The following is a 27,717-nucleotide window of genomic DNA, read 5'->3' as shown; positions in this document are numbered from 1 at the left end:
AACTGCGCCCAGCGTACTTGCTTGGGGCTGAGGCATTTTGGTGTGCTGAGAGCCTCTAAGTTTTTGTGGTCTGTCCACACCTCAAAGGGGCAGGTGGCCCCTTCCAGGAGGTGCCTCCATGTCTCTAGGGCGGCTTTGACTGCGAACGCCTCCTTTTCCCACACGTGCCATCTCCTTTCCATTTCTGAGAACTTGCGGGAAAGGTACGCGCAGGGCTTCAGCTGATTGTCAGAATCCTGCTGAAGCAGGAGTGCCCCAATGGAGAAGTCGGATGCGTCGACTTGTACAACGAAAGGCTTGGTGGGGTCGGGGTGTTGCAGCACTGGCTCTGCTGTAAAGAGGCTTTTGAGGTGATCAAAAGCTCTTTGACAGTCAGCAGTCCAGTTCAGGAGCGCTCCCGGGTTCCGTGACTTTCGTGTGTCTCCCAAGCCCTTTGTACGGAGTAGGTTAGTTAGAGGCAGCACAATTTCCGCCAGCCCCTGGATAAAACCCCTGTAGAAATTTGTGAAACCAAGGAAACTTTGAAGTTGCCTCCTCGTGCATGGGCGCTCCCATGCCAGGATGGCTTGGACCTTGTTTGGGTCCATCTCGATGCCCTTCACCGAGATTCTGTAACCCAAGTAGTCAATTTGAGTTTTGTGAAACTCACACTTGGAGAGCTTGGCGAATAGCTCTGCCTTGTGGAGTTTCCTGAGCACTTGCTTCACTAAGCGTTCATGCTGTTCTTCCATCTCTGAATATATTAAAACATCATCTAGATAGACAAGTACCCCTTTGAATAAGTGGTCATGCAAGACCTCGTTGATTAACTGCATAAACACTCCTGGTGCCCCCGCCAACCCAAATGGTAAAACTTTATATTGAAATGACCCCAGCAGACAATTGAAAGCCATCTTCCACTCATCCCCCTCCCGTATTCATATTCGGAAATAGGCTTCCCTCAGGTCCAGTTTTGAGAATATCTTGCCCTTTGCCAGGTGTGTAAGAATGTCCTTGATTAGGGGTAAGGGGTATTTATTTGAGATGGACACGGCATTCAAACCGCGGTAGTCCGTACAGAGCCTCAGTGACCCGTCCTTTTTTCCCGAAAGAGGACTGGGGCTCCGACTGGTGAGTTTGCGGGCTTAATAAAGCCCCGCGCTAAATTTTTGTCTACAAACTCCCTTAATGCTGCCAGCTCCTTCTGGGTCATCGCATAAATTTTGGGCTTTGGTAAGGGTGTGTTAGGGACCAGTTCTATAGCGCAGTCCATTTTTCTGTGGGGTGGGAGTTTGTCAGCCTCCTTTTCGCCAAACACATCGGCAAACTCTGCATATCTGGCTGGCAGGCCTTCCAGGGTTGCTGCCTCCAGATGCATCGATGTAGTCGCCGCCCTCCCCATTGCAGCACGGGGAACCCGATCCCCTGTGGGTGCTTGATAGCACCCATCCGAAAATGTAATTATATTTGTGGGTTGTGTTGTACTAGCCACGGGATCCCCAGGATGATTAGGGGTTGGCCCACTGGTGCCACGACGAATGGTAGTCTTTCCTTGTGGCTGCCAAGCTGCAGCGCAACTTTGTCAGTGTATTGGGTGACCGGGCCCCCTCCCGCTGCTGATCCATCCAACTGTGTAAAAACAATGTGGTGCTGAAGTGGATAGCAGCGGAGGTTTAACGCGGCCGCCAGGTCCGGGTGCATAAGGCACTTGGAGCAGCCGGAGTCAATTAGCGCCCAAACTTCTGCCAATTCTCCGCCATGGGTTAGGGTGACTTTCACGTACAGGGTGGGACAATTAGCACTCACCCTGAAGTTGTTGCACCCCTTGTCTTCTTCCACCTGTCCCGTGGCGCTCCTCAGGGCAGGTGGCTGGCATTTCCCACTGGTTCTTCTTGGTTGCTTTCCTCTTCTTCAATGGAGTAAGGGAAGTCCTTTGCTGCGGTTTCACCCATCGCAGCTGGCATTTTCCTGGGTGCTGGGATTGGCTTGGTTGGCGCCTTCCACGAGCTGTCCCTCGCCTTCGCTTTCGGGCAAGCCGCCACCTTGTGGTCCTCCTTCCCGCACCGAAGGCACTGACCCTTGGCGAACCGTCGGTCTCTTTCTTCTTTCCAGGGCTGGGGTCTTGACCTCGCCGGTCCTGCTGCAGTTCGGGGTCCTCTCACCAACTCTGCATGCTGCACTTCCCTCTTTGCCTGGAGGAAACTGTCCTGGGCATCCTCTGCCTCTCTGGCCAGCAGGATCCATTCCACCAGAGTGGTGGGGTTGTTCCTGCACAGTGCCCACCTGAGTACATTCAGGTTTAGACCCTCCTTGAACCGCTCAATGAGGGTGGACTGCAACCATACTTCGACCTTGGAACTCCATGGCATAATCTGCCATGGAGCGCTGTCCTTGTTTGAGGGTTTTCAGGGCTCTTTTCACCCTTTCCCTTTCTAAGGGGTCCCTGAAGTGCAGGTCTACTGCCCAGAGGAACTCATTGCAGTCCTCGAGTTCTGGGGCACCTGCCTGGCATAACTGGACATACCAGTCAGCCGCCCGACCTTTTAATTTGATTGCGATGGCATTTATCTTCCCCTTTTCCGTTCAGAAGTAGGGACCCCATTCCTGCATATAGTTCCTCGCGTTTGTGAGGAAAAAGGAGAGTTTTGTGGGGTCCCCGTCGAACTTAACCCTGAAGTCCTTTATCGCCACTCTTGGTGGGCTCCAAGCCGCATCTGGGCGTAGAGGTGTGCTTCGGGCAGTCGGGGCTCTTTGGTCTCGACATGGGGATTCCCTCCGCCGGGCTTCGGGTGGTGTTGGTACCACCTCCTGCCAGCTACCGCTTCATTCCAGCCGTCTCACCATCGGGGTGGGAGGGGGGGAAGCAGCCCATCTGGCGGGTTCCTGGAAGCGGACTCTGCCTGGCGCTGTGTCATCCTCTGGACCTCTCCTCCGTCTCTCCGGCTGGTGCGTCTCCGAGGGGGGGGGTAAGGGTGTCAGGCTTCTGGTGCCTGGCCCCTCCGTGCCCCGGCTGTGGGATTCGTACACCTCTGCTAACCTCAGGAGCAGCTGCTGCATCGCCTCCAGCTTGTCCTCGACTGCACTCAGCCTTGCCACCGTTCGCGAGCCCTTCTTGGTGCGGTTGCCCCGCTGCTTTACTTCGGTTCCCAGCGCCATGGGTGACGGGATGTCCCACGGTTCCCCCGAGGCTCCGGGTGATCCGGGCAAGGATTCCTCCGTCTCGTCGACGGTGACCCACATGCCTTGGGATTCCCGGATGGTGTTTGCCATCACTTCTCCTTCCGAGCTCGATCCCGAGCTCTCCTGGACCATGCGCCGTCGGGGCATCGGGCGTCTGCCATTCGCGGGGTTGTGTGTTCCGTTGCCGGTCACTGGGTAACCGCCTCATCGTGGGATGAATTCTTCCATCACTAGCTTGGTTCCCTCACAGATTGGATCTGGACTGGTGCTAGTGGAAAAAATTTTGGGGGGATTCCCATCTTTATGTCAGGGTAGCCTTACTCCCAATAAGACACGGACTCACTTAGAGGGTCTAAGGATTTCCAGTTTATTGGAAGCAGATTGCATACGGAGAAAAAGACGGGAATGCGGGCGTGGTAGCGGGGTACCCCATTTATACCCACGTGGCGGACCTTGTCCTCCTCCACCCTCCATTGTCCCACAAGCTGGATCCGGATGGGCGATCTGCAGTGGTATGGGTTTGTCGATGGGTGATTTGGGCGATCTCTGCTGGCCTCCTTTGTCTTCTCATTCTTGTCCGGTGCAGGTGCGTCCCCCGGGGTAATGTGTGGAAGTTCCCCTGATCTGTTAATGGGTCTTAGGTCCAGGCAGAGGTGTGCCTCTATTGTGCTGGTGATTGTTTTAGGCGTTTGTGTGCTTAAAGGATAATGGTTATCCCTTCCTCTTTCCTGACAGGCATGTTCCCCGTTGTGATGCACATATGCCTTGCAACGGGGAACATGACACATCGTTTAGCATGCCTTCTTTGCAGCAGCACCTGCCATCTGGAATGAAGTTCCCCCCAAGATTCAAGCAGCACCCCTCTATTGGTATTTCAAAGGACCCTGAAGATGTGGCTCTTCACCAAGGCCTTTGGCGAGGACGACTGATGCCCCTTTGTTTTCCTTGTTCCCCTCCAGGTTTGTTTTCTTTTCCCTCTTTCTTCCTGTCTTTTCTGTTGTTTTGTGTTTATTGTATTGTTACTTGTTTTAAATGTTTTTAACAATTGGTGAACCTCCCAGAGTCACTGATAGTTGGGTGGCATATAAATTTAATGAATTATTATTATTTTATTATTATTATTATTATTTGTCTACATAAATGGCTGTTTATAAACCCAGTTTTATAAACTGATTGTATGAGCCTAAAACCCACCACCACTAAATACTGCTTTTCAATATAGATTTAAAATAGTTTTATACATGTTTACACATAAATAAACAACTACAGTTCAGGGGAGTTAACTGCCAGGTATTTACAAGACTGCAGTTTTCAGTTTAAAGAAGTCAACTATCTATAAATTAAGGGATATTTTTTGTTAGAGAAAAAAAAATGTTTTTAATGCCCTTTTCCAGTTTTGCACAGTATATCTCTTTTGCACCTACACTTCTGATACAAGGTAATAGGAGGGAAATTTTGGGGACTGGTGAGCACATTGGTCTTTTGAGAGCATGTTGTTAGTGGTCTCCCACAATGACTGCTAGAAAGAGCCAGAGAAGCTTGTTCTATACCAATCCCTCTTCCCTTCCAGAAGGCTCCCCAGTGATCAGTTAATGCTGTCACTGGGTGCCTACCCTGATACTATCCTAGCTTATTGCTCCTGCGGTTCCAAGGGATTCTCCAAATGGTAATCTTCCATTTTCAAGCAACAAGTTCTCAGAACGGTTACTGTTTGTTTAGAGGCCCTCCCTCTGCTTTCACTTTCATCTTCAAGTCACGATTGCTGAGGAATTTCTTTAGTAAAAACCCACTTGGAATTATGCTTGCTTTTACACCAATTATTTCTGTTATTCAACTGAGATAGAGTTAAAAGTCATCAAATCTACTGCAGAAATGCGTCTTGAACCAGAATCTATTGTCCACCTAGACATAAGGAGTTCTGGTTTAAGCTCTATTTTGCGTATAGATGTGAAACAGGTGTAGTGGTTACAGGCGTGGGAAAACCCAGGTTCTAATCCATCCTCAGGCATAGAAGCTTACTGGGTGACTTTGAGTCAGTCACACTCTTTCAACCCTCAGGGTTGTTGTTATGAGGAAAAATAGGAGAAAGGGCACTACATAGATCCTCTTGAATTCCTGAATAAAAGGTGGGATATAGAATTGGACACTGTTGTAGGACAGTTTGGAAAATAAGCATGTTCTAATTTATATTAAGCACCAGAAAATTTGCTGCAGGGCAGTGGGGTAATATTTTTATAATAAAGATGATTATCACCATCATGTATTGACTGCTGAGCATGTTCTAAATCTTAAAATGCAAGGTAGTTATTTTAAAAAACTTGAGAGCAATACTTTGGTCACAATGTGATCAATACTTTGTATCCATTTCCTGCTATAACCCATTGCCCAGGATAGGAGTAAGAAATGGTAATTGCCAGACGATTAAGCAATGAAACAAATTAATATGTAAGTATAATGTCTGGTTGTGTCATTCCCTTGACTTGATATACATTAGCCACCTGTAGCTTTCACCTGCAATCAGTTATGATCCAGATGTTTTGAATTCAAAAGAAAAAAGAGAATAGCTATGAGAATCTAAATCCGTAGAAAAACTTCACACCAGAGGTAGAAAACATTATATAGTTTAGGCCCAAAATTAAATTTGATTGTATATTTTTCTTATTAGATTAGATCACACAGTACAAAACTATTTCAAGACATTTTTCATAAATAAAGATATTGTCATGATTTTAGTATTTTTAACGAGACTATTTCAGTAATTGTTTGTGAATAGACACCCTCCCCCAAATCATGCATTATTTGACAGAATGGATTATTATTTCATGTATTATTCCATGTATTTTGACCAAATGGATCATTCATCTGTAGATTAATGTATTATAGTTTACTTTCTACTGTTCTCACTAGTGGATTTCAGAAGCATAAATCTTAAAGCATATACTCAGAAGGTAAATTTTGTTACAAGAATAAAATGCACTAGCCAGAGATAGACAATAGTAGTTTGTGATATACCTTTTGTTTCTTTTCCCATGAACATTAAAGACAGTTTCAAAAACTATTCATGATATACACGCTTGATTTTGGCAAACACTTTCAAAATATTTTATTTACAGAAATGTGAAATACAGTATTTGCTAAGCAGCAGGACAAAAATCAATCAATAAACAAACGAACCACCATATGGAAGCAAAGTCCCTATTAGGTTTCTTAACAGTTATTGTCTGGTTTATAAATTCTCTCAGATGCTTTGGCCATGCTGGAAGGGAATGCTGGAAGTTATTGGCAAACACATTTTGAGGGCATGTTGGGGAAACTGTTCTATCCTGCTTCCTTTTATCCCAGTGTATAAGGCATGACCTGCAGTCAGAGATGGGCTGTATGCAAAGAACATGCTGAACTAGCTGCATACAATGCTGTAAGTCACACCAGTATTTTTAGAGTACCCTGAATATCATACATGTAAACCTCTGTACCTCTGCGTTAGATATTAAGACTTGTGTGCAGAGATCTCAGGACAAAATGAGCTATGGTTTCCTCACTATCTGTGGTATGCTCATCAGCCAAAATGTAGTAACGTTTGCAAATCAAAGGTGGCAAGATTCAAGTTGAATTTTAACTTAAGAGATTTGAAGGCAACAAGACTGAACGGTTTTGAAATTCATTTTCAAATTCAACCATAGTGTATAACTGGGAAGCATCGAAATGTTTGCAGCTGCTTCAGTAAGTTGAAAATAGTGGGACTGTTGAACTTCTACAGGACATCAATTCTATGAAGCTTGAGTGAGATAGCTTCAATGATTTTACTGCAATAAATATTTCAAAAACACTGAGTTAGACTGAACCAAATCTGAGTAGAAAGTGTCCTACTCAGGGAGGTCCATGGGGGCTCCAAAGGGGGAGGGGAATGACATGTGCATGACCACAACATTACATAAAGTAATGGTATTTGCATAATGATGTCACTTTATATGTGTCACCTTTTTTTGTGTGTCATCATTTATTTATCTTATTTTTCAAATTTCTATCACTGCCCATCTCTCCCAAAAAGGGGACTCTGGGCAGTTTGTGATTTGCTGAGGACACTACTGGTCTTACTTCCTCTTAAAATTTTCAAGACCTTTTTTAAAAAATAAAATCTTGCCAAAAATATTAAAATCCACCACCCCTGACTAATTCTAGTCTGGCAAGCTTGTTTGCCTGGCTCATTGGCCAGACTCTCAAGTCAGTATCATGCAGTTCATTACAGTACGGAGCCCTTACTATTACCATTCTGCATAGAAGGAAGGAAAGCTGTAACAGTCAGACTTTGCAAAGCCAGAAAACACCCAAGAGACCACTGAGTCAACTTTGAATCTTTGATCTGATCTGATTCAGTGATTCAAATATAAGGAGTAATCCAATTAAGAGTTGCTCAAATTGCAAAATCCCTTGGAAGATTCACACAGCTAGTCTTGCTAGGTAGAAATATACTCTTTTGACTGAATGCAAGCGTAATATATAAGATATTCCTACTTCATCTTACAATAGGGTATACTGGAATAGCACATGAATGGATAGTGGAAAAGGAAAACAGCTGGTAAATCAGCCACAGCATAACAATATCCTACTGCAAAAGCTAGGTCTGATTTTAAGATTATTCAGAAGATATGTTTCTTGTATGACTCACCCATGAGGAGAAAAAAAACTCCACATACATCAGATTATTTTGGAAAGCATTATTGCTGAATTATTGCTTATTGTAATGTGGCTGGGTATTTCTGAATTATAAAAACCTTGGAAGCACCAGATGGAAACCTTCCTTTACCAAAACCACTTTTTAATTAATTTCTGATGTGTATCATTGCTTCATGTAGACTCTGTATGATAATAACTTTACAAAAACCTCACCCGTACTCTAGATAGTTATTTAAAAAATGAGTATCCTAAATTCTGGAAAAGTTATGCACCAGAGTGATTCTCTACCCATGAGAGAAAAGAATCAAGGAATCAAGTCCTATAGCAAATGTTGGTGCTGGTTACATTCCCTCATTTTTTTCTAGCAAAATTAATAATTACGTTGGATTCTATCAGCCAGTTTTTCTAGAGCTATATGCCATAGTCCTCCAGCAGTGTCCTTCAATAGCTAAACAGAACAGTTTTTATAAGAAAATGGAGTAGAAAGTATGAAATGCAAAAATCAAGGGGTAAAACAGGACTATAATTTTCACTCTTTCCAGACATGCTGTCTTCAGAAGGATTTATTCATGTATGTCCATAAGAACATAAGTGTGATGAAATTCCACAGTGAGTGTATATGAAATAATAATATACTGTAGATGAAACAGTCAAACATATATATAGCCAAAATGGCACCATCTATGTGCAGTAGGGAGAAATGAGCTTGCTTGGAACATTTCAAAGATGGGCAGATGTGGAAGGAATGTTTCCTAATTGAAACACTCCATGCTCAGTATCATGCAGCAGGTCTACTTTTTCTAGTTATCCAAGTAAGTTATCTTCTTTATTCTTCCCTTTCTTACCCTGTGTTTCTTGTTAAACTCCATACACCAGGAGAAGGGGCGAATGAATACCTGAATTTCCTTCATGAAAAATGGCCACTGCACAATTGGTCCCACTATTCAATACTGTGAGAAGCAGTGGATCCAAAGGACATGGCCACATACCATCAAACTGTGATTTGTAATATGCCACAAGAGGGAAATTAAATGATTAAGTAAATGGGGGATCATCACATTTATTGGATTTCAGTAATGAAAGGAAATGAATTTGATTAATGCAGGTTTCCACTTTGATGAATCTGTTTTGATTGATTTGGTTGAAACTTATTGAACTGAAGACTCTTTCCAAAGTTTTTCACATTCCTAGAGACTATAAGGACAATAAATGAGGAAAATCTTTCTTGCTTTTAATTCATATGTGAATTAATCTTGAACATGATAAATATTGCTTTCTGCAGCATTGAAATTATTTATATTTTACCTGCTCAGAATAGAATAGCCCCATTATAATTTTCTACGAAAAATAAACTAGCCTGATTTTTCAGAAAAGCAGCTCAGCTAAGTCTACAGTGGGAAAAGAGTTGTCTAAACTTATAAAAAGTTCATTGGCTTCTCAAAACTGATTGAGTTCAGTTCCTTGAATTGCCAATAGTTTTGTTTTATAATGCACAAATGACATCAACACAAATGCTGAAGCAATTCAATTCTCCCCCCTCTTTGGGGGGAATGGGTGGTGACAAAATTTGAATAATAAATACATAAATAAATAAATAAAAATAATTAGCTTCCTATTTATGCTTGTGTAGATAATAATAGTGACAGCCAGTTTGGTGTAGAGTGTGAGGTTTCAGCCGTGTCTGACTCCGAAAACAAAACTTATCCAGAGTCAGAGGGGGAAACCGAAACTAATCAGGAGAGGCTTGAAAAAGCGGAACCAGGAAGTGACTCAGCAGAGCAGGAGAAATGGCAAACAGGGGTTGGACAAGCTCCGGTGGGGGATTTGAACTCTCCAGTCAGTGCACGAGACAGGAGAGCCGAGAAGCGTGTGAACCAGAAAGCAGCCTGATTGGTTGCTGGAGAGAAAAGGCGTGGAAGGGATTGGCATAAAGGGCAGACGCACGAAGAACAAGCTGTCGGAGACAACTGATCCTTCGAGCTCACAGCCCTTGCAGAAGAGTCCTTACCTGCATCGGAAGTCTCACCTGTAGCCAGATTGGAATCAGTGCCAGAGTCTTCTACCTCCGAAGACTTGCCTTCTGCCCAAGCTGCTTCAGAGGATCCTCCTCCTGCCATCCTGGCTGAGCACAGTCTCACGTCTAGCCCAGGACCTCATTGCCACATTTCAGCATGAATAAGGTGTGCACCCAGCCCTGCTCCTAGCCCTCAGCCGTGCCTAGAACCTCCAGTCCAGTCCAGTCTCACTCCAAGCCCACAGCCTCACCTAGAATCTCCAGCCCAGCCCAGTCGTGCTTCAAGTCCTCAGCCTTGTCCAGGATCTCCAGTCCAGTCTGGCCTTGTTTCAAGCCTGCAGTCTTGCTTCCAGTCTCCAGTCCAGTCTGGCCCTGCTTCCAGTTCTCAGCCTTGCCTAGAATATTCAGTGAAGCCCAGCGTAGTCTTCAGTCAAGCCTTGTCCGGTGGTTCCAGTTCCATCTCACCTAGCCTCCATGTGTCATCTCACAGATCCTTGCCTCCAGCTTCTGCTTTGCCTCGCACTTTAACTTCAGCAGCTTCAATCAGAGTTAGCGGAATTCTGCCTTGCTGTTTTGCCACAGTCTGATTCTGCAGCCATGCCTGTTCATCTGTCATTGCCTGGGTGGTCTTGATTAGAACTACCTTGCTTATTATTTCACCAGGACTCTATTACTGTAAATAGTTGTTTTAAACAAAGAGTTTTGATAATAATTCTGTCTGGCCATCTCATAGTCTGAACAGGACATAGTAGTTAAGGCACCAGGCTAGAAACTGGGAGGCTGTGAGTTCTAGTTCCGCCTTGGGCACAAAGCCAGCTGGGTGATCTTGGGCCAGTTGTTATCTCTCAGCCCTAGGAAGAAGGCAGTGGCAAACCACTTCCAAAAATCTTGCCAAAACTTCAGGGACTTGTCCAGGCAGTCTCCAAGAATCAGACACGATTGAACAGATTTTTTTTAAAAAAGGTAATAGTACTTCTACTAGGAAATATAACAAATGCTGAAGTCTCAGGGTAGAAGAGAATAATGCCATGCTGATGTTGCTGAATGAAAGCACTGTTGGATTTAGTCATGAAAAACTATGCAATGGCCAACTGTAAGTGTTAAAAGAAAGAAATATTGCTGTGTCACGTAATATTTTTTCACATATCTGATTTTTGCACATCTAACACATAGCATAGTAACACATTTAGTAAGAGGAGGGTTTTTTTTTCATTGCAGAAATATGAGCATTTCTCTGTTTTTTGAAAGTGCACATTACACTGTCTGGCTGGAAAAAAAACTGTAAAGTATGTGCTGTTTTAAAATAACTTATTGTGAAAAAACCCAAAGATGAAATGACAGAATGGGTGTTTTTGGGTAAATACAGAGCTAGAGAAGTATTCATGGGATGTCAAGACCATCTAGTTTTTAAAACTTTCTTTCTAGAGGCCACAACACTTGTTCAACAAACTCCACATTTCTGACTGGTAAAGTGTTTTGCTTTATACTTACAGTGCAGGAATTTCTATTCCTGGTGATATACACAATTGTGCCTTGGCACTAAATGTTACTGAGTCATGAAATATGCCTTACTCCAAAGTTGATAAGCATATGGAACAAATCAAGCACTCCTAAAAGCCTGTACATCCATGGAATAAGCTGACTCAGTCTCAAATGAAATGATTCATAAACAAAACACTTAACTTCAGAGTATTATACTCCCACTGAGATTCCATGGAAATCTAACAGAGTATTCTACTAGTCTGGATTTGACATTCTTGGTGGAAAGTAGTTAAAACAATTTCACATCTCACAAACCTATCTGGAATCAAAGTAATACAGAGTAATATTTATTGTGGGCATTCAGAAGTCATAGGGAAATAACCGAAGGCAGTTAATTAAATAACATACGCTTTTTTCAGACTGAATTTGCCAAGTCAATCTCCACTTTGCCCTGACTTTGATGATTTTATACATCTTGCAATTACTTCTGTGCTGATATTATTTTTGTTTTTGCTGTATTTAGCTAAATCCATAGAAGTGTAACATCCAAAGAATTGTTTCAAAGATTCTGGTAGTTATTGTATATCCTCTGGAAAAGAGAGACAGATCCACCTGCAGTTGCAATTAGGAAGAAAGGGAAAGTCACTCAAGCATCTCCAAAAGGAGACACAGATTGGCATAAAATTTGTTTATGCTAATTTGTAGCAACGCAGCCATGTACACTTGATCAGCCAAGTGTACATGCCGCTCCCAAGTCGGGACAAATGGGGAGGATTAAGGGAAGACCTAGCAACCTACCTTGTAAAAGAAATTGCCAAGAAAATTCCATGAAAAGTCTGTTAAATGATTTTGATATGGTGCCCAATGGTGAGACCCTCAGGCCAGAAGGTACCCAAGGAATGACTGGGGAAGAGCAAGGACCTATAGCAAGTAGCTCTGGATTTTATGACGCAACTGAGGCAAATCCAATAGGAATCTCAGGTGCTGATGCTACCAATAGTGAAAGCAAGGGTCTGCACTACTCAAAAATACAATGAATAGCAACTTGGAATGTCAGAGGAACGAGGCAAGGTAAATTAGATATTGTGAAATGAGAAATGGCCAGGTTAAAAATTGACTTCCTTGGCATTAGTGAATTGCACTGGACAAACAACGGCTATTTTCAATCTGAAGAATTTACCATCTATTACTCAGGACATGACAACATGCATAGGAATGGAGTGGCATTAATTGCAAGCAAACAAAGGCCCGAGCAGTAGAAAGCTTTTCCACAGTAAACGATCGCATAATGACAATCAGAATTTGCGCTAAGCCCATCAACATCTCCATTGTCCAAGTTTATGCTCCAACAACTGATGCAAATGAGCCAGAAATTGAGGATTTTTATGCCACTATTGAAGTTACGCTGAGGACAACCCCCCCAAAGGACATTATTTACTTACTTGGCAATTTTAATGTAAGAATAGGCAACCAACCAGAGGCAGGAATCACTGGAAGTTTTGGGCTGGGAGAAAGAAATGACGCAGGTGATCGATTGGTACAATTTTGTCAGGAAAACCAGTTTCAAATCATGAATACATGAATACGCTTATGCTGTTCAAATCATTGAACAGCATAAGCATCATTTATACACATGGACCTCACCTGATGGACTATATTGCAATCAAATAGACTATATCCTATGCAATCAACCAGCTCAGTTCTTGCAGTCAAAACTTATCCAGGTGCAGACTGTGGCTCAGACCATGAATTGCTGGTGGCCAAGATCAAAGTCAAACTCTATAACATCAAGAGGACACCACCACCAAAAAAAGTTTGACATCACCAAAATTCCTTCCACATATGCCATTGAAGTTAAAAATAGGTTTGAAGTTCTAGACACTGCTGAGAAAATGCCTGATGAACTATGGCAAGAAGTTAAATCGCTTATCATTGGCACAGCAGATGATTACATACCACGCAAGAAGGCAGAGAAAAGGTGTAGATGGCTCTCAGAAAATACCATCCGGATAGCCAAGAGGAGAAAGGCAGCTAAAGCAGTGGGCAATCATGAAGAGGTAAGAAGTTTGAATGCTGATTTCCAAATGGCAGCAAGGAATGATAGTGAAGTTTACTGGGAGAAGCATTGCAATCAATTAGAGGACAATTATACAAAAGGACACACTAGGAATGCTTTTGCACTAAAAGATTTGGGCACCGTTCAAGTCTTGCAAAAGTATCATCAAAGATAAGCAAGGGAAAGAATTGTCTGACCAATTGCTTGATACTTCAAGAATAGATGGCAAGAATATGTGGAAGAGCTGTATGCTACTAGTATAGAGGAGCAACATCAAAGAGAGGAGGATAAGGAAACAGAATTAGAACCAGCCATCCTTGATGAAGAGGTCAAGTGGGCAATGAACCAACTGCCAAACAACAAGGCCCCAGGAGTTGACAACATCCCTGCAGAATTGCTAAGACCAGTACCAACTGCAATTATCAGAGCTCTGTGCCAGAAAATTTGGGAAACCAACACATGGCCACATAACTGGAAACAATCAGTGTCTATCCCATTGCCAAAAAAGGGGGATTCAAAGGAGTGTTCCAACTACCGCACTGTTGCTTTCATATCTCATGCTAGTAAAATTCTACTGAAAATGATACAACAATGCCTGGCTCCAATCACCGAAAGGGAACTGCCAGATGTCCAAGCTGGTTTCAGACAGGGTCATGGCACCCGTGATCATATTGCAAACGTACAATGGATAATGGAAAAATGTCACAAATTTCAAAAGAACATTTATATGTGCTTGATCGACTACAGGAAAGCTTTTGATTGTGTTGACCATGACAAACTATGGAGAGCCCTAGCAGACCTTGGGGTGCCACTACATTTGGTGAAGTTGGTAAAATCACTGTATGTAAATCAGGAAGCCACTGTACAAACACAGTATGGAGACACGGATTGGTTCAAGATCGAGAAAGGTGTGCAACAATATTGCATTCTGTCACCTTTCTTACTCAACTTGTACGCCGAAGTGATCATCAGGAAACTGGAACTAGACGAATCAAAAATTGGGGTAAAAATTGGCAGAAGAAACATAAATAACCTTCGATATGCAGATGATACAACCCTCCTCTCGGAAACCCAGGAAGGCCTAAAGCACCTAATCATGAGACTCAAAGAAGAAAGGGAGAAGTTTGGCCTCTTTCTGAATATCAAAAAGACCAAACTCATGACAACTGCAAGGAATGGAAACATCAAAATAGTAATTGATGGAGAGGAGGTGGAATGCGTGGAAGAATTCACCTTTTTAGGATCACTGGTCAATCCAAATGGCCAATGCAGCCAAGAAATTAAACGCCAAATCATGCTGGGTCGCACAGCAATGATGAGTATGAATCAAATTTGGAAAAACAAGGATGTCAGCTTGACAACTAAGTGTAGACTAGTCCGCACTATCGTGTTCCCCATAACTACATATGGCTGTGAAAGTTGGACGATGAAAAAGTTGGATAGAACGAAAATTGATTCGTTTGAACTATGGTGTTGGAGGAGGCTCTTGTGCTGCAAAGATAACAGAGAAGTGTTGAAGCACATAAAACCGGTCATGTCACTAGAAAGAAAAATAACAAAACTTAGACTTAGTTACTTTGGTTATGTCATGAGATCAACTTCATTGGAGAAAGACGTTATGCTTGGAACGGTCAGTGGCAAAAGACGAGGACGCCAAAGAACGCGCTGGTTGGATGTAATCAAAGCAGACACAGTCCAAAATATAAAGCAACTGAAAGAAGCTGTACAAGATCAGAAATCATGGAGAGAGCTGGCTTATGGAATCGCTAGGGTGAGATATGACTGAATGGATAATTCAGTTTGAATTTGTAGCGCTATACTTCAAACGTATTTCAGAAGTGTTCTGGATCTTGTGCAAGCCTAGCATCACAGTTATTCATCAGCACAGCCAATCTTTTATGACTTAATAAAGCTTTATCTGGATTTCAGGTTATAAGTACAAAGAAGGCTCCCCCTTAACAAAACTCTTGGCCTGTAGGAAACCTCCAACAGGTTTTATATTTATGAAAATGTGCTTTCGCAGCCTACAGGGAAGTATACATATATTTATTCCTCCAGCTTTTGCGTAACATGGTTCAAAAAAGATGACACTGCTTTAAGGTGTTTGCTCATACACTATTCTGAAAGTAGCTGCATTTCTTTAAAAAAAAATTACATGAAAGCCAAAAGAAAATGGACTCCTTTAATGAATCACAGAAAGTAGCTGTGTTTATACAAGGTTTGAAGATCTTCCAAATCTTTTTCAAACTATACACAGCCCTACCAAATTATATAGATGCACATATAGAAATAAATACAGTAATTTTAGAAGAATTACTGTATCTCTTACGAAAATGGGGCAGCCCTTGGCCACATATTCTGTATGCATTCCCAGCTGGCTATTGAAATGCCATTCTCTCTGCTATTATGGTCCTTTAAAGCAGATGTTGACTGAACAACCCTTCAACCAGAGGACTGTTGTCTGGCAGCCTTCAAATTAGGGGCTATACTTTATAACAAACATTTTACTGTAGAAAGAAGTAATTAGTTTTGGTTTTCATGTAGACTGAGGTATTGAAGTCTTGTATCTTTTTTGAATTCTAAGCTTCCACGTATGCTCTAAGGATTCCAGTATATAAAGATATAATAATGACAAGAATGTGCAGTTCAAAGTACAAGAGAATTTATTATTATACTGAGATCTCTAGTATACAACTATGGATTGTGTTTTGTGTTAGGCATTCTATTTTGCAATTCCAAAACCATAAAATCTTCCCAAAACATTACCAATAATGTTGTCTTTTAAATATGAAAATGCAAGCACTAAAGTTACAGGAAACCAAGATAGAATGCCTATGAGGCTATGCTGAAAGCCAGTTTATGACATCATCAGAGTCACTTAATAAAACTTTGTCTGGATTTCAGGTTATAAGTACAAAGAAGGCTCCCCCTTAACAAAACTCTTGGCCTGTAGGAAACCTCCAACAGGTTTTATATTTATGAAAATGTGCTTTCGCAGCCTACAGGGAAGTATACATATATTTATGCCTCCAGCTTTTGCGTAACATGGTTCAAAACTTAAAAAATGACTACATAATTCAGATGAGTGAACAAAGTGGATATCAGTATGAATTTACTCAACCTGTCCTAGCTGCCTTCCAGACTTCTGAGGGCCAGCACCAACACCTGGTATTTATAACCATACTTGTTGCTATGGCCTATGGGAAAATATTGGGTGAGATTGTTTTAAAATCCTGTGAGTCCTTTAGGATTTTATCATGCAACAATCCCAACCTAATACCTTCCAAATATAACTCTACAATACACAGTTTAGTGCTGGTGGCAAATTGTGCTGACTGATGAATTATGGGAGTGGCAGTCTACCATATTCAGAGGTATTCAGCTGGAAAGACAAACATAAAATGTAAAATTCAGTCACTGGAATAGAACTCCTTGTTCTGAAACAAGTCTTTATCTGCCCATCACAATTCTAAAATGAAACATGGTAGAAAAGCAACGTAGCTTTTTTATCTTTCTGGCCAAGTCTTGGAGATGAACTGTTTTAAATTTTAAAAAAGCATGAGGTCACTTTTCCTGGCAAAAAAAAGCTTGTGCAGCTTCTGTCAACTTCAGTAGCAACATTACTCTCTTCTAAGAAAAAACTGGGCACCGACTACAGTGGTGTCACTCAGAGGACAAACCAGCCCCAAGAGCAGATTTCTCTCTGTCCTATGGTGTTTAAGCCAAAAAAATTAAATTTCATGGTGTAACAGTGCATATTTAAACAGCTGTACAGAGGTTAGCTGCTATAGGTCAGTTCAATAAAATCTCCTCTGTATATGGGTATATACTGTATATATCTGTGTAGGTATATGTACGTGTTTGTGTGTGCATGTCACATTAAAAAAAAAAAACTTCAGTGGTGGACAATAGCGCCGTTGTTTTATCATTTTGATTCTTCTTTTGTTATTATTGTGTTTTAACCCCCTTTGTATGCTGCCTAGATTGCTTTGTGATTGGGCTCTCTTAGACATTGAATTAATCAAATTAATCAATATAAGCAAAAAAAACCCCAAACAAACCTGTATACATATACAAATATTGTCACTGCTGAGAAATTTGTTTAATCCTGGCTTTCTCCTTCTCCTCTTCCTCTTGTTTTTCATACAGTCTAGTTTGATCTTTCTTGAGAAAGCATCAGTGAGAGAAGATCTTCTGTTGTTTGCCATACTAGCTAGCACTTCACAAATTATTTAAACCATCTTCTTTTAATTTAATCCCATAGAAATGTGACGTGTATTTCAGCCACAAAGCAAAATGCAAAAGCATATTTGTATGCAAATCCATTAATTGGGTTTGTTTTTTGTGTTCCAGAAACTCCATCAGGAAAATTAAGAATTCTAGAAAGAGGTGGGGTGGGGGAAAACAACAATAAAGTTAGCATAATTACTTTTAACCACCCATTGCTTATTAAGTTCTGCTGGTGTGTTCTGTGAATGTTTGTTAACAGAGTGAAGAACTGGCTCTTTGGGTTATTTTGGACCAAAAGAGCTTCATGGGCCTTTGAAGTAGCAGCAGTTACTCATTTTATAATTGTGAGGATTAGAAGGTTTAACCATGGCCCTGCTATCCTGGTAGAAAAATTCCCAGCACCCTGAGCTTTGAAAAGGATTATAAAGGAGATTCCAAAGAAGAGAAAACGGAGGTATCTGATGGACAAGGAACACAAACATCTGAGCCCCTGCTGTATAATCTTAGCATACTAGCTAGTTCTTTAACTGTTCTTCCCAAATACATTCACCTCTGGTATTTGAAGTAACAATACCTTAGTAGCTTCCAGACATGTCCATTTACAATATTTCCTGATTGTAAATGTTCTCATCATAATCCCAGAAAATGTTTCTTCTCTCCTGGCAGGTATTTGAGCTCTACTTCCCATAAGGCAGTAAAATTCCATTAAAAAAACAGCACCTTAAGTTTCCACTAGTTGAATAGCACATCATTTGTTTCAGACTCCTTCTAATCTCCTTGCTTAAAACTGATCCATCTTTGCATGTTAGTGGCCAAAGACAAGAGACAGGCAATCCAGAGCTCTGAACTGCTTGTAGCTTCCTAGAAATTTTTTGTCGACTGTAGAGGGCCCTCACACTTCAAGGCAATGCCACCAAAATTCAGTGAATTGGAAGAATGAAACTGGAATTTTCAACTACATTATAGGGAGAAAGAAATAAGAATTTATAGAATAAAAATAATGAGCTCAGCTACTGGTGACTTCATTGACATATCTATGTAGTTTTCTTGACACAAAATAGAAGTGCTTTGCCATTCCTTTCTTTTAGATATTTCCTAAACTTCCTGTTCTAGCCTATAGTACTAACCATGTCTGAACCTGCCTAGCTTTTTGAGATCAGCCAGTCAGCTAGGTGCTGCCACCTTGCTGGGAAAATTTGTGTCTACCTATTAGTTTCCCAAAACAGGGATAAACAGATTTAAAAAACCAGACAATGCCTATTCCACTGATGTCAACACATCAGTTCCAATGGAAAACAATAATTAGAAATAATGTACCCCTGGCTGGATTGCTCTTGTAAAGCAGCTTTAAACGAAGCTGGCGTAAGAAATCCCTTTTCAGATTTTCAACCTTTCCTTGGCTTTAGCCACAATGACGGCTTGATGTTCTGTCCTGACTGCATTTATCACAATCCCTGATTGGTAGATTTCCACTTTTCCTTTATCCCTCCTGGAGCACTAAAAAAGAGAAAAAGAAAATTAAACATCACAGTTTTGCCATTTCTGTCACATGGGCTAGAAGAAGACAATGGCAGATCTCTTGTAAATTTCACCTGACTAATGTGTGGGGGACGGGGGAGCCCAGCTTTTCAGGATCCTAAAACTTGTAAAAACCAGTGACTGGAAGGGAGGACACCTTCATGCCAGAGTACACGGTAATTAATTGGAGTGGAGGAGTTGCCTTCAATCGTTTGTTTGGGAAACAGCAGCCTATTAAATACTATATGGAATGATACTTTTAATTTCATTTCCATCAAATATTAGAAGAGTAAAATAGAGCCTAAGAGAAGTAAAAGGACCCATGTTGATCATATCAAAGTCCCCTCTAGTTGACATTTTCTTTTCACAGTGTCTAACCATATGCCTAATGAAAGTCCACAAACAGTTCTGCTGGATCAGGCCAAGATCCTTCTTCGCCCAGCACTTTGTTTCTCACAATGGCCAACCAGATGTTTCTGGGATGCAGAGAAGCAGGAGATAGAAACATATCCCATTAATTGAAATCATGCTGCCCCAATCCAAAGGTAACACTCAATTTTCAAATCCTTGATAGGACTATCCTAGAGTATTATCTACAGTAAATTAGGCAACAGCTGGTTCAAATGTATCCCCATCTCCAATCTTCCTAGTGTCTTCCCACTGCTATTGCCAATTTTCCTGTTGGCCATTCCTCCTCCCAGTCTTCAGCTCTATGTTTTACAACAATCATAAATATTATACATTTTTGTCAATTTACCATACCATTCATACTATAGAATGAATAAATATAAGATGTAACTTAGAATGAATTAACAACCAGTTTGTCTGGACAGAAAGATTAGATAGTACTTCTTATGTGTCTTCTGTAAATATAAGAACCTAAACTAGACAGTTATCTAGCTAACCTAAGCTATAACTCATCATTATGACCCAGAAACAATGTGTCAGTCCATGGAATATTATCCCAAAGCTTCATCACTTCATCTATTAAAAGAAAAAAAAAATCTCAAAATCCAGGCTTTGGCAGGAAAACTCATCCAGTTTGGTGTTATTCACATGATTTTCTTTGAATCTGGCACCACTATCAACTCAGAGCACTACACTGAAAAACTCAAAACTTTGAAACAATTAAGGAGTGTTTGGAAGAAAAAATTGCTGCAACATGGCAATGGCAGACCTCACACCTCATGAGCCAAATTGACAAGTTGGATCTCACCATCTTATCCAATCTGTCATGCAGTCCAGATTTAGTCCCCTGCAACTTTCACCTTTTTCCCAAACTTGAAGACTCAAAGTAAGAGGTGGAAAGGACTATCAGAACTGTGGAATTACTTTGTGACAGCTTTAAGAAGCTTGTCTATCATTGGCAGAAGTGTGTAGTTAATGGTGATTATATGGAGAACAAAATACAGGTAACAAAATAACTCATTTCAACTATTATTCTTCTGTTTCATTTATTAAAATATCACTATTTAAACTAAAGTTATGGAGGTGGAGACATTACTTTTCATTCACCCCTTGTATAAGATTATTACTTATTGGTAGTTTTATTTTTAAAGATTTTTCCAATTATCCTCAGTAGACAATTATCCTTTCAACAGCAATCACATAGCCACTCCAGTGTGTATTGTTTTATATTTTCTTACATAGAACTGCATTTCTCATTTTAAAGCAGTTCATCCAATTTTACAGAAATTCTTTTAGCACTCTATAACAGGATGCTATTAAAGAACTATTTTTGTTTCTAGGGATTTTGTTAAAAGTTCAAGTGAGCCCTGTCTATTGGATTCCTCCATCCCTTTTTTATTGGTATTAAGGAAGTTATAAAACAGGACTTACACTTGCAAGAGCTGTTTAGTTTCTTCTGCAAGATTTGTGTGTTCTGTGTGCTTGTTATTCCTTCTTCCAGCTTGCCTGGAACATGTATTAAGTTGAATGTTTAATTCCTGCCATTTCCTGGACCTTCCTACCCTGGATCCATTTTGAAAACCTTACTGTTGCCAGCTTTAACATTTTCGGGTAGGGTACAGAAAAGGGTGTGTACAGGGGAAGATGCTAGGACGATTACAATTAATAAAAGTTTACTGATAAAGTCATAATACTTATAGCATCAGAGAGATCCTACCCCAATTTGCTGTAGTTACCCCAGGTAGCAGTGAGGAAGGCAGGCAGGCAGGCAGGCAGGCAGGCAGGCAAAAGCAGGCTGCTTTTGTTGGACAAGTTTTATAGCATGTCAACCTCTCTCTCCCTCCACCCTCCACCCCCAGAGTTGCTTATTGTAGTTTAGGCATCAGCAAGAGAAGGTTACATAATAGTGAGGATTAGCTACGTGCCTGGCAGGTATTGGGTACCCAGTAAAAACAAAAATGAGAAATAATTATCTAACTGGGGTTACAGTGGGAAGCTTGTTATCTCACAACTTGCGAGAGTAAATAGGAAGAGCTAGCTTGTCTAAGCAGCCTCTCTTCCTAGTGTTAATTTAAAAAATGTGGGTCAGTCACAGGACAATGGCATTATGTTGACTTCCTGCAGTGTTACATATTTCTGTTTGAACATCAACATCTTCAACTGCAGGATTTTCAGAACCCTAAAACAGATGACATCTAGTCCCAGTAATTTGTGTGTACCATTTTGAAGGCCTTGTACTTCATTCCTTGTGGAAAGGTCCTCAACTTGTTAGGTTGAATATGCCTTGTGATTTATCTTCTATATTTTGCATGATATTAAGTCTAAGATAAAATTTACAGTATCATTATATTAAGTTCCACCAATTTTAATATTTATTCTAAGATAAACAGAATAAATATCTTTAGTTATTACATTACTTTAAAAGTGATTAATTCTAAAGTTGTTAATTTTGAATATAGTTTTAAACATTTGGTGCTTTGAAGCTGAGCTTTATAAAATTATCACTAATATTGCATCATTGGGTGAGAATTTATGAGAGGTATGAGAGGTGGCATTTGGGTGAGAGGTGATCCAAAAGAAGCTGAGTAATTCTGAAAAAAGCTGAGTAATTTTGTTTACTTAATTGCACTACAAAAGCATTCATTTTCTGGACTACTGTGAAAGTGAACACTTACGTTATGTATGTTAACCAGTGAAGCAACTATTCCATGATCAAAAAATTTGTCCATCAAAAAACTCACACTAAATGCTGATTCAGGCATTTTTATTGACAAATTAAACCATCCATGCAAGTTGCACTTGTGCTTTAGCCTGGCTATTATTTTTGATATGACCTCCCAAACAAGTAAAAATCAAATGAGAGCACTTGTTTCCAAAGCAGCCTCTAGTTAAACTTTGAATTAATGTTTCAAAACAGAAAACCACTGTGCTCTTAACTTATAAAGACATTAGAATGGATCAAAAGGTGATGGATTTTTATCCATCTCAGCATTTCTTCTGAGAATAGTGAAGGCCACTAATATAGAAATATAGAACAAATACAATTTAAAATTGAACAGATAGAAAATATAATCAAAAACCTTCTTTGATGTGCTATCCTCCAGAGAAGTTGGAGTACACCTCTCATCTTCCCAATACAGTAACTGGCCATGCTGCCTGGGCATGAAAGGAGTTGGCAAACCAGGTTAAAAAAGGGCTGAATCAAATCCAGCAAATAAATTGAGGGGAGGGTTTTTTTTGTTTAATGAGGGGCATAACAAAATAATTAGCCACATATTTCTGAGTTGATAATTCTGTATCTTAGGGGTAGTCACAGGAAAAACCAACTACCAAACAATACAGGCCAGCTTTTCTCTGTTCCATCCAAAATTACGTTCAGATACAGGCAGCTATCTATGGTGTGTGAACAGACAGCCCTTCATATAAATTGCCCATAAATAACCATCCATTTAAATAGATGTTTAACACCCTTAAGAGTTATATTAATTCCTTACTAGCCTGATTATTTTTTTAAGGTAAAACAATCATTAAAAAAATTAAAAAACAGTTTGAAGGAAATGCCATCCTTCATCATCTTCATCTTCAACTTTCTTTAAATGTTAACCTTCTCAGGTCTAAATCTAGATATGAGGGAGCCCACTGTGTTCCCCCACCTGTTTCTATGGATCCTTTTGGCAGTTTACCAAATGACTTAGCAGTGATGGGAAACTCAGCCACGGCAGTGACAGAAATGTGAACTATTATAGTCCCACCGCTCTTCATAATGTAAAATGATATAAGGCCAACCATTCTGCCCCCCAAACATTTAAATAATAATGCAGATTGGTCAGTATCAACAGTCCAGGGCTGTGCTAGACAATCGAGTGGGGTGGGTTAAGGTGATGACCAGTCACTTGGGAGACCCACATCAAATCACCCTGAGCCTAGCAGCTTACTGCGTCTCTTGGGGGTGATCTCTCTCAGCCCAACCTACAACTCAGGGTTTATTTTATTTATTTATCAAATTTTTATCACCGCCCATCTCCCCCCACAAAGAGGGACTCTGGGCAGGTTGCTGCAGTGGGCAAATATGCCACCTTGCGCTCTTGAATTAAATGTGGGATATAAATACAACATACAGATATTTGCCCAAGGATACTGGGATTTAATGGAAAGCCACAAGTCTTTTGATTTGAGAGGACTAAGAAGGAAATGACAACCGAATTCAGAGGCAGTTGAAAATCATTTTGCTGATTACAATAGAGCATACCAGGGGGAACACAGGCCATTTTATCCAGAACAAGAGGCAGCAAACATCTGTTAGCCTTTTATTTATTTATTTATTTATTTATTTATTCCTTCATTCAATTTATATGGCATCCCATCTCAAACCAGTGACTCTGGGTGGCTAACAATGTATAAATGATTCATCTTTATTTTATTATGCACTGCTGTCATTTGGATTCCTATTATTTCTATTTCAACAATCAAAGCTATACTTTGCAAACAAAACACAGCTCTTCAGTTTTCATGGCCATTTTATTATGTCAATGCATCTTCTGGAAAGGTTATTTTCTAGCTGGCTTTCTGCCTCCCTCCCCCTTTCCAGGAAAACAAGTTGCTTATTTGTTCTGTTGTGCTTATTGAACAAATGGTGATTTATTACATTTTAAAGTTTTATTTTCAAAAAGCAGTTCCCTTATACTATGGTCTTCAAAATAGGCTGACCAGCCTTATTTGGAGTTTCTGCTGGAAACGGGTTGCTGACATTTTTTTCTAAACTGAAGCAACATGACAAAAATTTTGACTTGCTGAAGAGGCTCTTACTAGATCCCTCTTGCACAGGATTTCTTTCTCTACATGAAAGTCCTCTCCTCTAGAATTGTGGGCTCTCCAAAAAGAGATGATACTGTAGCTTTAATAATGACATCGAGGTAAGGATTCATTCCAAACTTGGTGTCTGGGCTTCCCCGTAAGCGGCGGGGCCCAGTGGTGTAATTTGAGAGGAGAAGAGAAAGATCCTACGGCCAAAAGCAGAACTCCCGCGTTAGCACCAATCCAGATGTAGAATGAAAAAAAGTAGCACGAAGCGGCTGCGGCAGCTTCAGGCAGGTCTTACTGAAATCTGGATGCAAGCAAGCACGCCCTCTCTCCCTCTCCGTCTTTAGTTGGAAGGTTCCTAACTTGTGAGGAGACAGAAGGGAAAACGTGCTGCTGCTGACTAGGAAAGTTGGGGAGAAAGAAGCCAGAGGCGGCTCCTCAAGGTTTGTGTATCTCCCCCACCCACCCACTTCCCGGGAAAAACGAAGTTTTCGCGGGCAAATCGGGGGCAACTGAGAACTTTCCGCGGGGAGCGAGAAGGGCCAAGCGACCGCTTTCCAGCGAGTCCCAATGAAGCCCTGCCCGAAGGGCGGCTACAACCAGAGGACTTGAACTACGCGCGTCCGGAGTCGCCTTTGCCCCCCGCTTGGGGACGTGTGGTCTGGCAGCCTCCCTCCCCCGGGATGCTGCTGGGGCTCCGCTCGCTGTGGCTGCTGAGCTGTTCGGTCAGCTTGTGCCACGGCTATTTCGACGGCCCACTTTACCCGGAGATGTCCAACGGGACGTTGCATCACTACTTCGTGCCTGACGGGGACTATGAGGAGAACGACGACCCGGAGAAGTGTCAGTTGCTTTTCAGGGTGAGCGACCGCCTCCGCTGCACAGCTAACGGGGAGGCTGAGCGCCTGCATCCGGCGGCGGCACCCACTCTGACGCTACGCGAGGAATTCACCCTCCTGGGCCGGCAGGTGGAGGACACGGCGCGCGTGCTGGAAGGCATCCAGAAGAGCATCTCGTACGACCTGGACGGCGAGGAGAGCTACGGCAATTACCTGCGCAGGGAGTCCACGCAGATTGGCGACGCCTACGCCAACTCGGAGAAGTCGCTGGGCGAGCTGGAGAACAAGTTCCGGCAGGGCCAGGAGCACGAGAACCACGAGGAGAGCCGCCTCAACGACGACTTCCTGGGCATGCTGGTGCATGCGCGGGCCCTCCTCAAGGAGACGCTGGCCGTCTCGGCGGGCTTGCGGGACAAGTACGAGCTGCTCGCGCTCACCGTCCGGAGCCACGGCGCGCGCCTCAGCCGTCTCAAAACAGAGTATCTCAAGGGCTGAGCCGGGGCGGCGCCTCACTGGGCTTCGACTGTCCCTCTTTTCCATCAGTGGCCAGGCGGTGGAGCCCTGCCGGGCATGCTTCCCTAACTTTCCTCCACCAGATCCCGACCCTTGCTATTCCAATATACTTCAGTGTGATTGTTTGCAATTTTCATCATAGCACCTTGAAAGAGCAAAGTAACGGGCCTACTTTTGGGTGGCGTGAGTCCATGAAAGACAGTTCAGTGGGCCACAAATGGACAGTTAATATTTTCCGTTTAAAAAAGAAAACTGAGGCGGCGCTATTTCTGTTAAGTACTAAAAAATCCAGAAGTGTGCCATCCACCTTTTTAAAAGTTTCTTACCTTTCTGACAGGTGGAAATTCAAGTTAAAAACAGCGTTTGTTGAATTCCTCCTGACAAAACATTAAAGACGCACAGGAGCTTGCTTTATTGCATTCATCCTCACTTTACAGCATAATGTATGTGAAATAGGGGGAACAAAGTGACCATAGGTGCAATCTATGTACTTACCTTAGTTAACTCTTTGGGCTTACTTCACCTATGGGTAGGTTGCAAGTTTTTACTCAATTACTTGGAAGTAAGTTCTATTCAGGACTCAGCCTCCCATCCTTCCAAGGTCGGTAAAATGAGTACCCAGCTCTCTGGGGAAGGTGTTGACTGGGGAAGGCAATGGCAAACCACCCTGCTATAGTCTGCCAAGAAAACGTAATGAAAGCGGCACCCCCCCCAAAGGGTCAGACATGACTCGGTGCTGGCACAGGGGACCTTTCACCTTCTAGTTCTATTGAGTAAAAGAGGACTGAATTTGGAGTCAACATTTATAGGATTAAGTTGCTGTGATTAAAGGCTTTGAAGATAATTCCTTTTAATACCTACTTTTCAGTGAGTTTAAAGTAGTTAGTGGCATAGTCAAATGTATGCCAGTTCTGGAGAATTGGGAGTATCTGCTATGCTGCAAGAGTTTTATAATCTTTATTGGTCACAATTCAGCAATGTTATACACACTTAAGCCTACTAATTTATCATTTTGTGGAATATGTTGTATAACCCTGGGGGAAAAATATTGTGGACAGGAGAAGCTAACTTACAGTTTTTGGACCTTGTCCTCCCAATTCTTTCAAATGGAATCTTTTGAACTTCCATGGTGATCCAGTATTACCAAAAAATCAATAATTGATAGGATTTCTGATGCCAAGGTTATCCATAGATTTTATTTTGCTTGTTTTCAAAATAAACCTGTAAGGTTGCCACTGCTTGTCTCATTCCACACTGACAATTGAGGAACTAAGCTGAAGTGATTTATTAGTCCTTTTACTGACTGCTGATAAGTAACCTGGAAATTTGTGATGTTATCAATGGTTTGGGGAAAATTCTGGAATGATAGGTATTTCATCTTAATCAGGAGAAGAAAGAAGATAATTTTTTATATTAGACTTGAAAGTAAAGTAATTTTCCCCATCCTTTCAGTAAGCGTTTTTATGGAGATGTGAATTCAAATGCCCATCAGAGATTCTTTGGAACAAGAATATGATAGCTATAAACATGGATCCCACACCAAATAACATAGTTACTTTTCTCTCCCAGTTTTATTTAAATTTGCTCTGAATAATGATCACCCAAAGGAATGTCTTCATCGTTATTTAAAATGCATGACATTCATAGAGTACAAAACATCTGCAGTAAAAATTTTATAAATCTCATACAACTTGTTCACAGTTGGTGTAGCGTACATAACTGGTTGCTGCATTTCTGGCTGTGTTGTTCTAAACTTTACAAAGAATAGGCATCAGAAGATAATATTCTGATCTCTTCTGAGATCAGTTGACTCAGCTATAGTTTGGTGTTATGGGTATTTTAAAATCAGCAAGTTTTTTAAGGGGAAGCCAACCCCTATGGCTTCCCAGGAAAACTCTGCCAAATTGAAAGCAATAACTCACTGTGCCTCTCCCTGTTCTGCACAAATGGCTTTAAATTCTTTAAAGAGATTTTGCAGAGCTAAAATTACTGTTGAATGTTGCTTGGCTCCTTCTAAAATAAAA

The 27,717-nt window shown here is 41.4% G+C and overlaps 1 protein-coding gene across 1 annotated transcript; it reads left to right on the top strand.

Annotated features, from left to right (window-relative positions):
- Positions 1–24,610: 24,610 nt before the first annotated feature.
- On the top strand, positions 24,611–26,541 carry FIBIN (fin bud initiation factor homolog). Its single transcript, XM_063289559.1, has one exon. The coding sequence runs from the start codon at positions 25,025–25,027 to the stop codon at positions 25,673–25,675; it is 651 nt and encodes a 216-aa protein (XP_063145629.1). The 5' UTR covers positions 24,611–25,024; the 3' UTR covers positions 25,676–26,541.
- The last annotated feature ends 1,176 nt before the right edge of the window (positions 26,542–27,717 follow it).

Source organism: Candoia aspera, chromosome 1 (genome assembly GCF_035149785.1).
Source record: "Candoia aspera isolate rCanAsp1 chromosome 1, rCanAsp1.hap2, whole genome shotgun sequence".
Taxonomy (NCBI): domain Eukaryota; kingdom Metazoa; phylum Chordata; class Lepidosauria; order Squamata; family Boidae; genus Candoia; species Candoia aspera.
This window is presented reverse-complemented; position numbering and strand designations above follow the sequence as displayed.

What these genes read in the sequence shown, in the direction of transcription:
- FIBIN (XM_063289559.1), top strand. Translation starts at nt 25,025, where the DNA reads ATGCTGCTGGGGCTCCGCTCGCTGTGGCTGCTGAGCTGTTCGGTCAGC.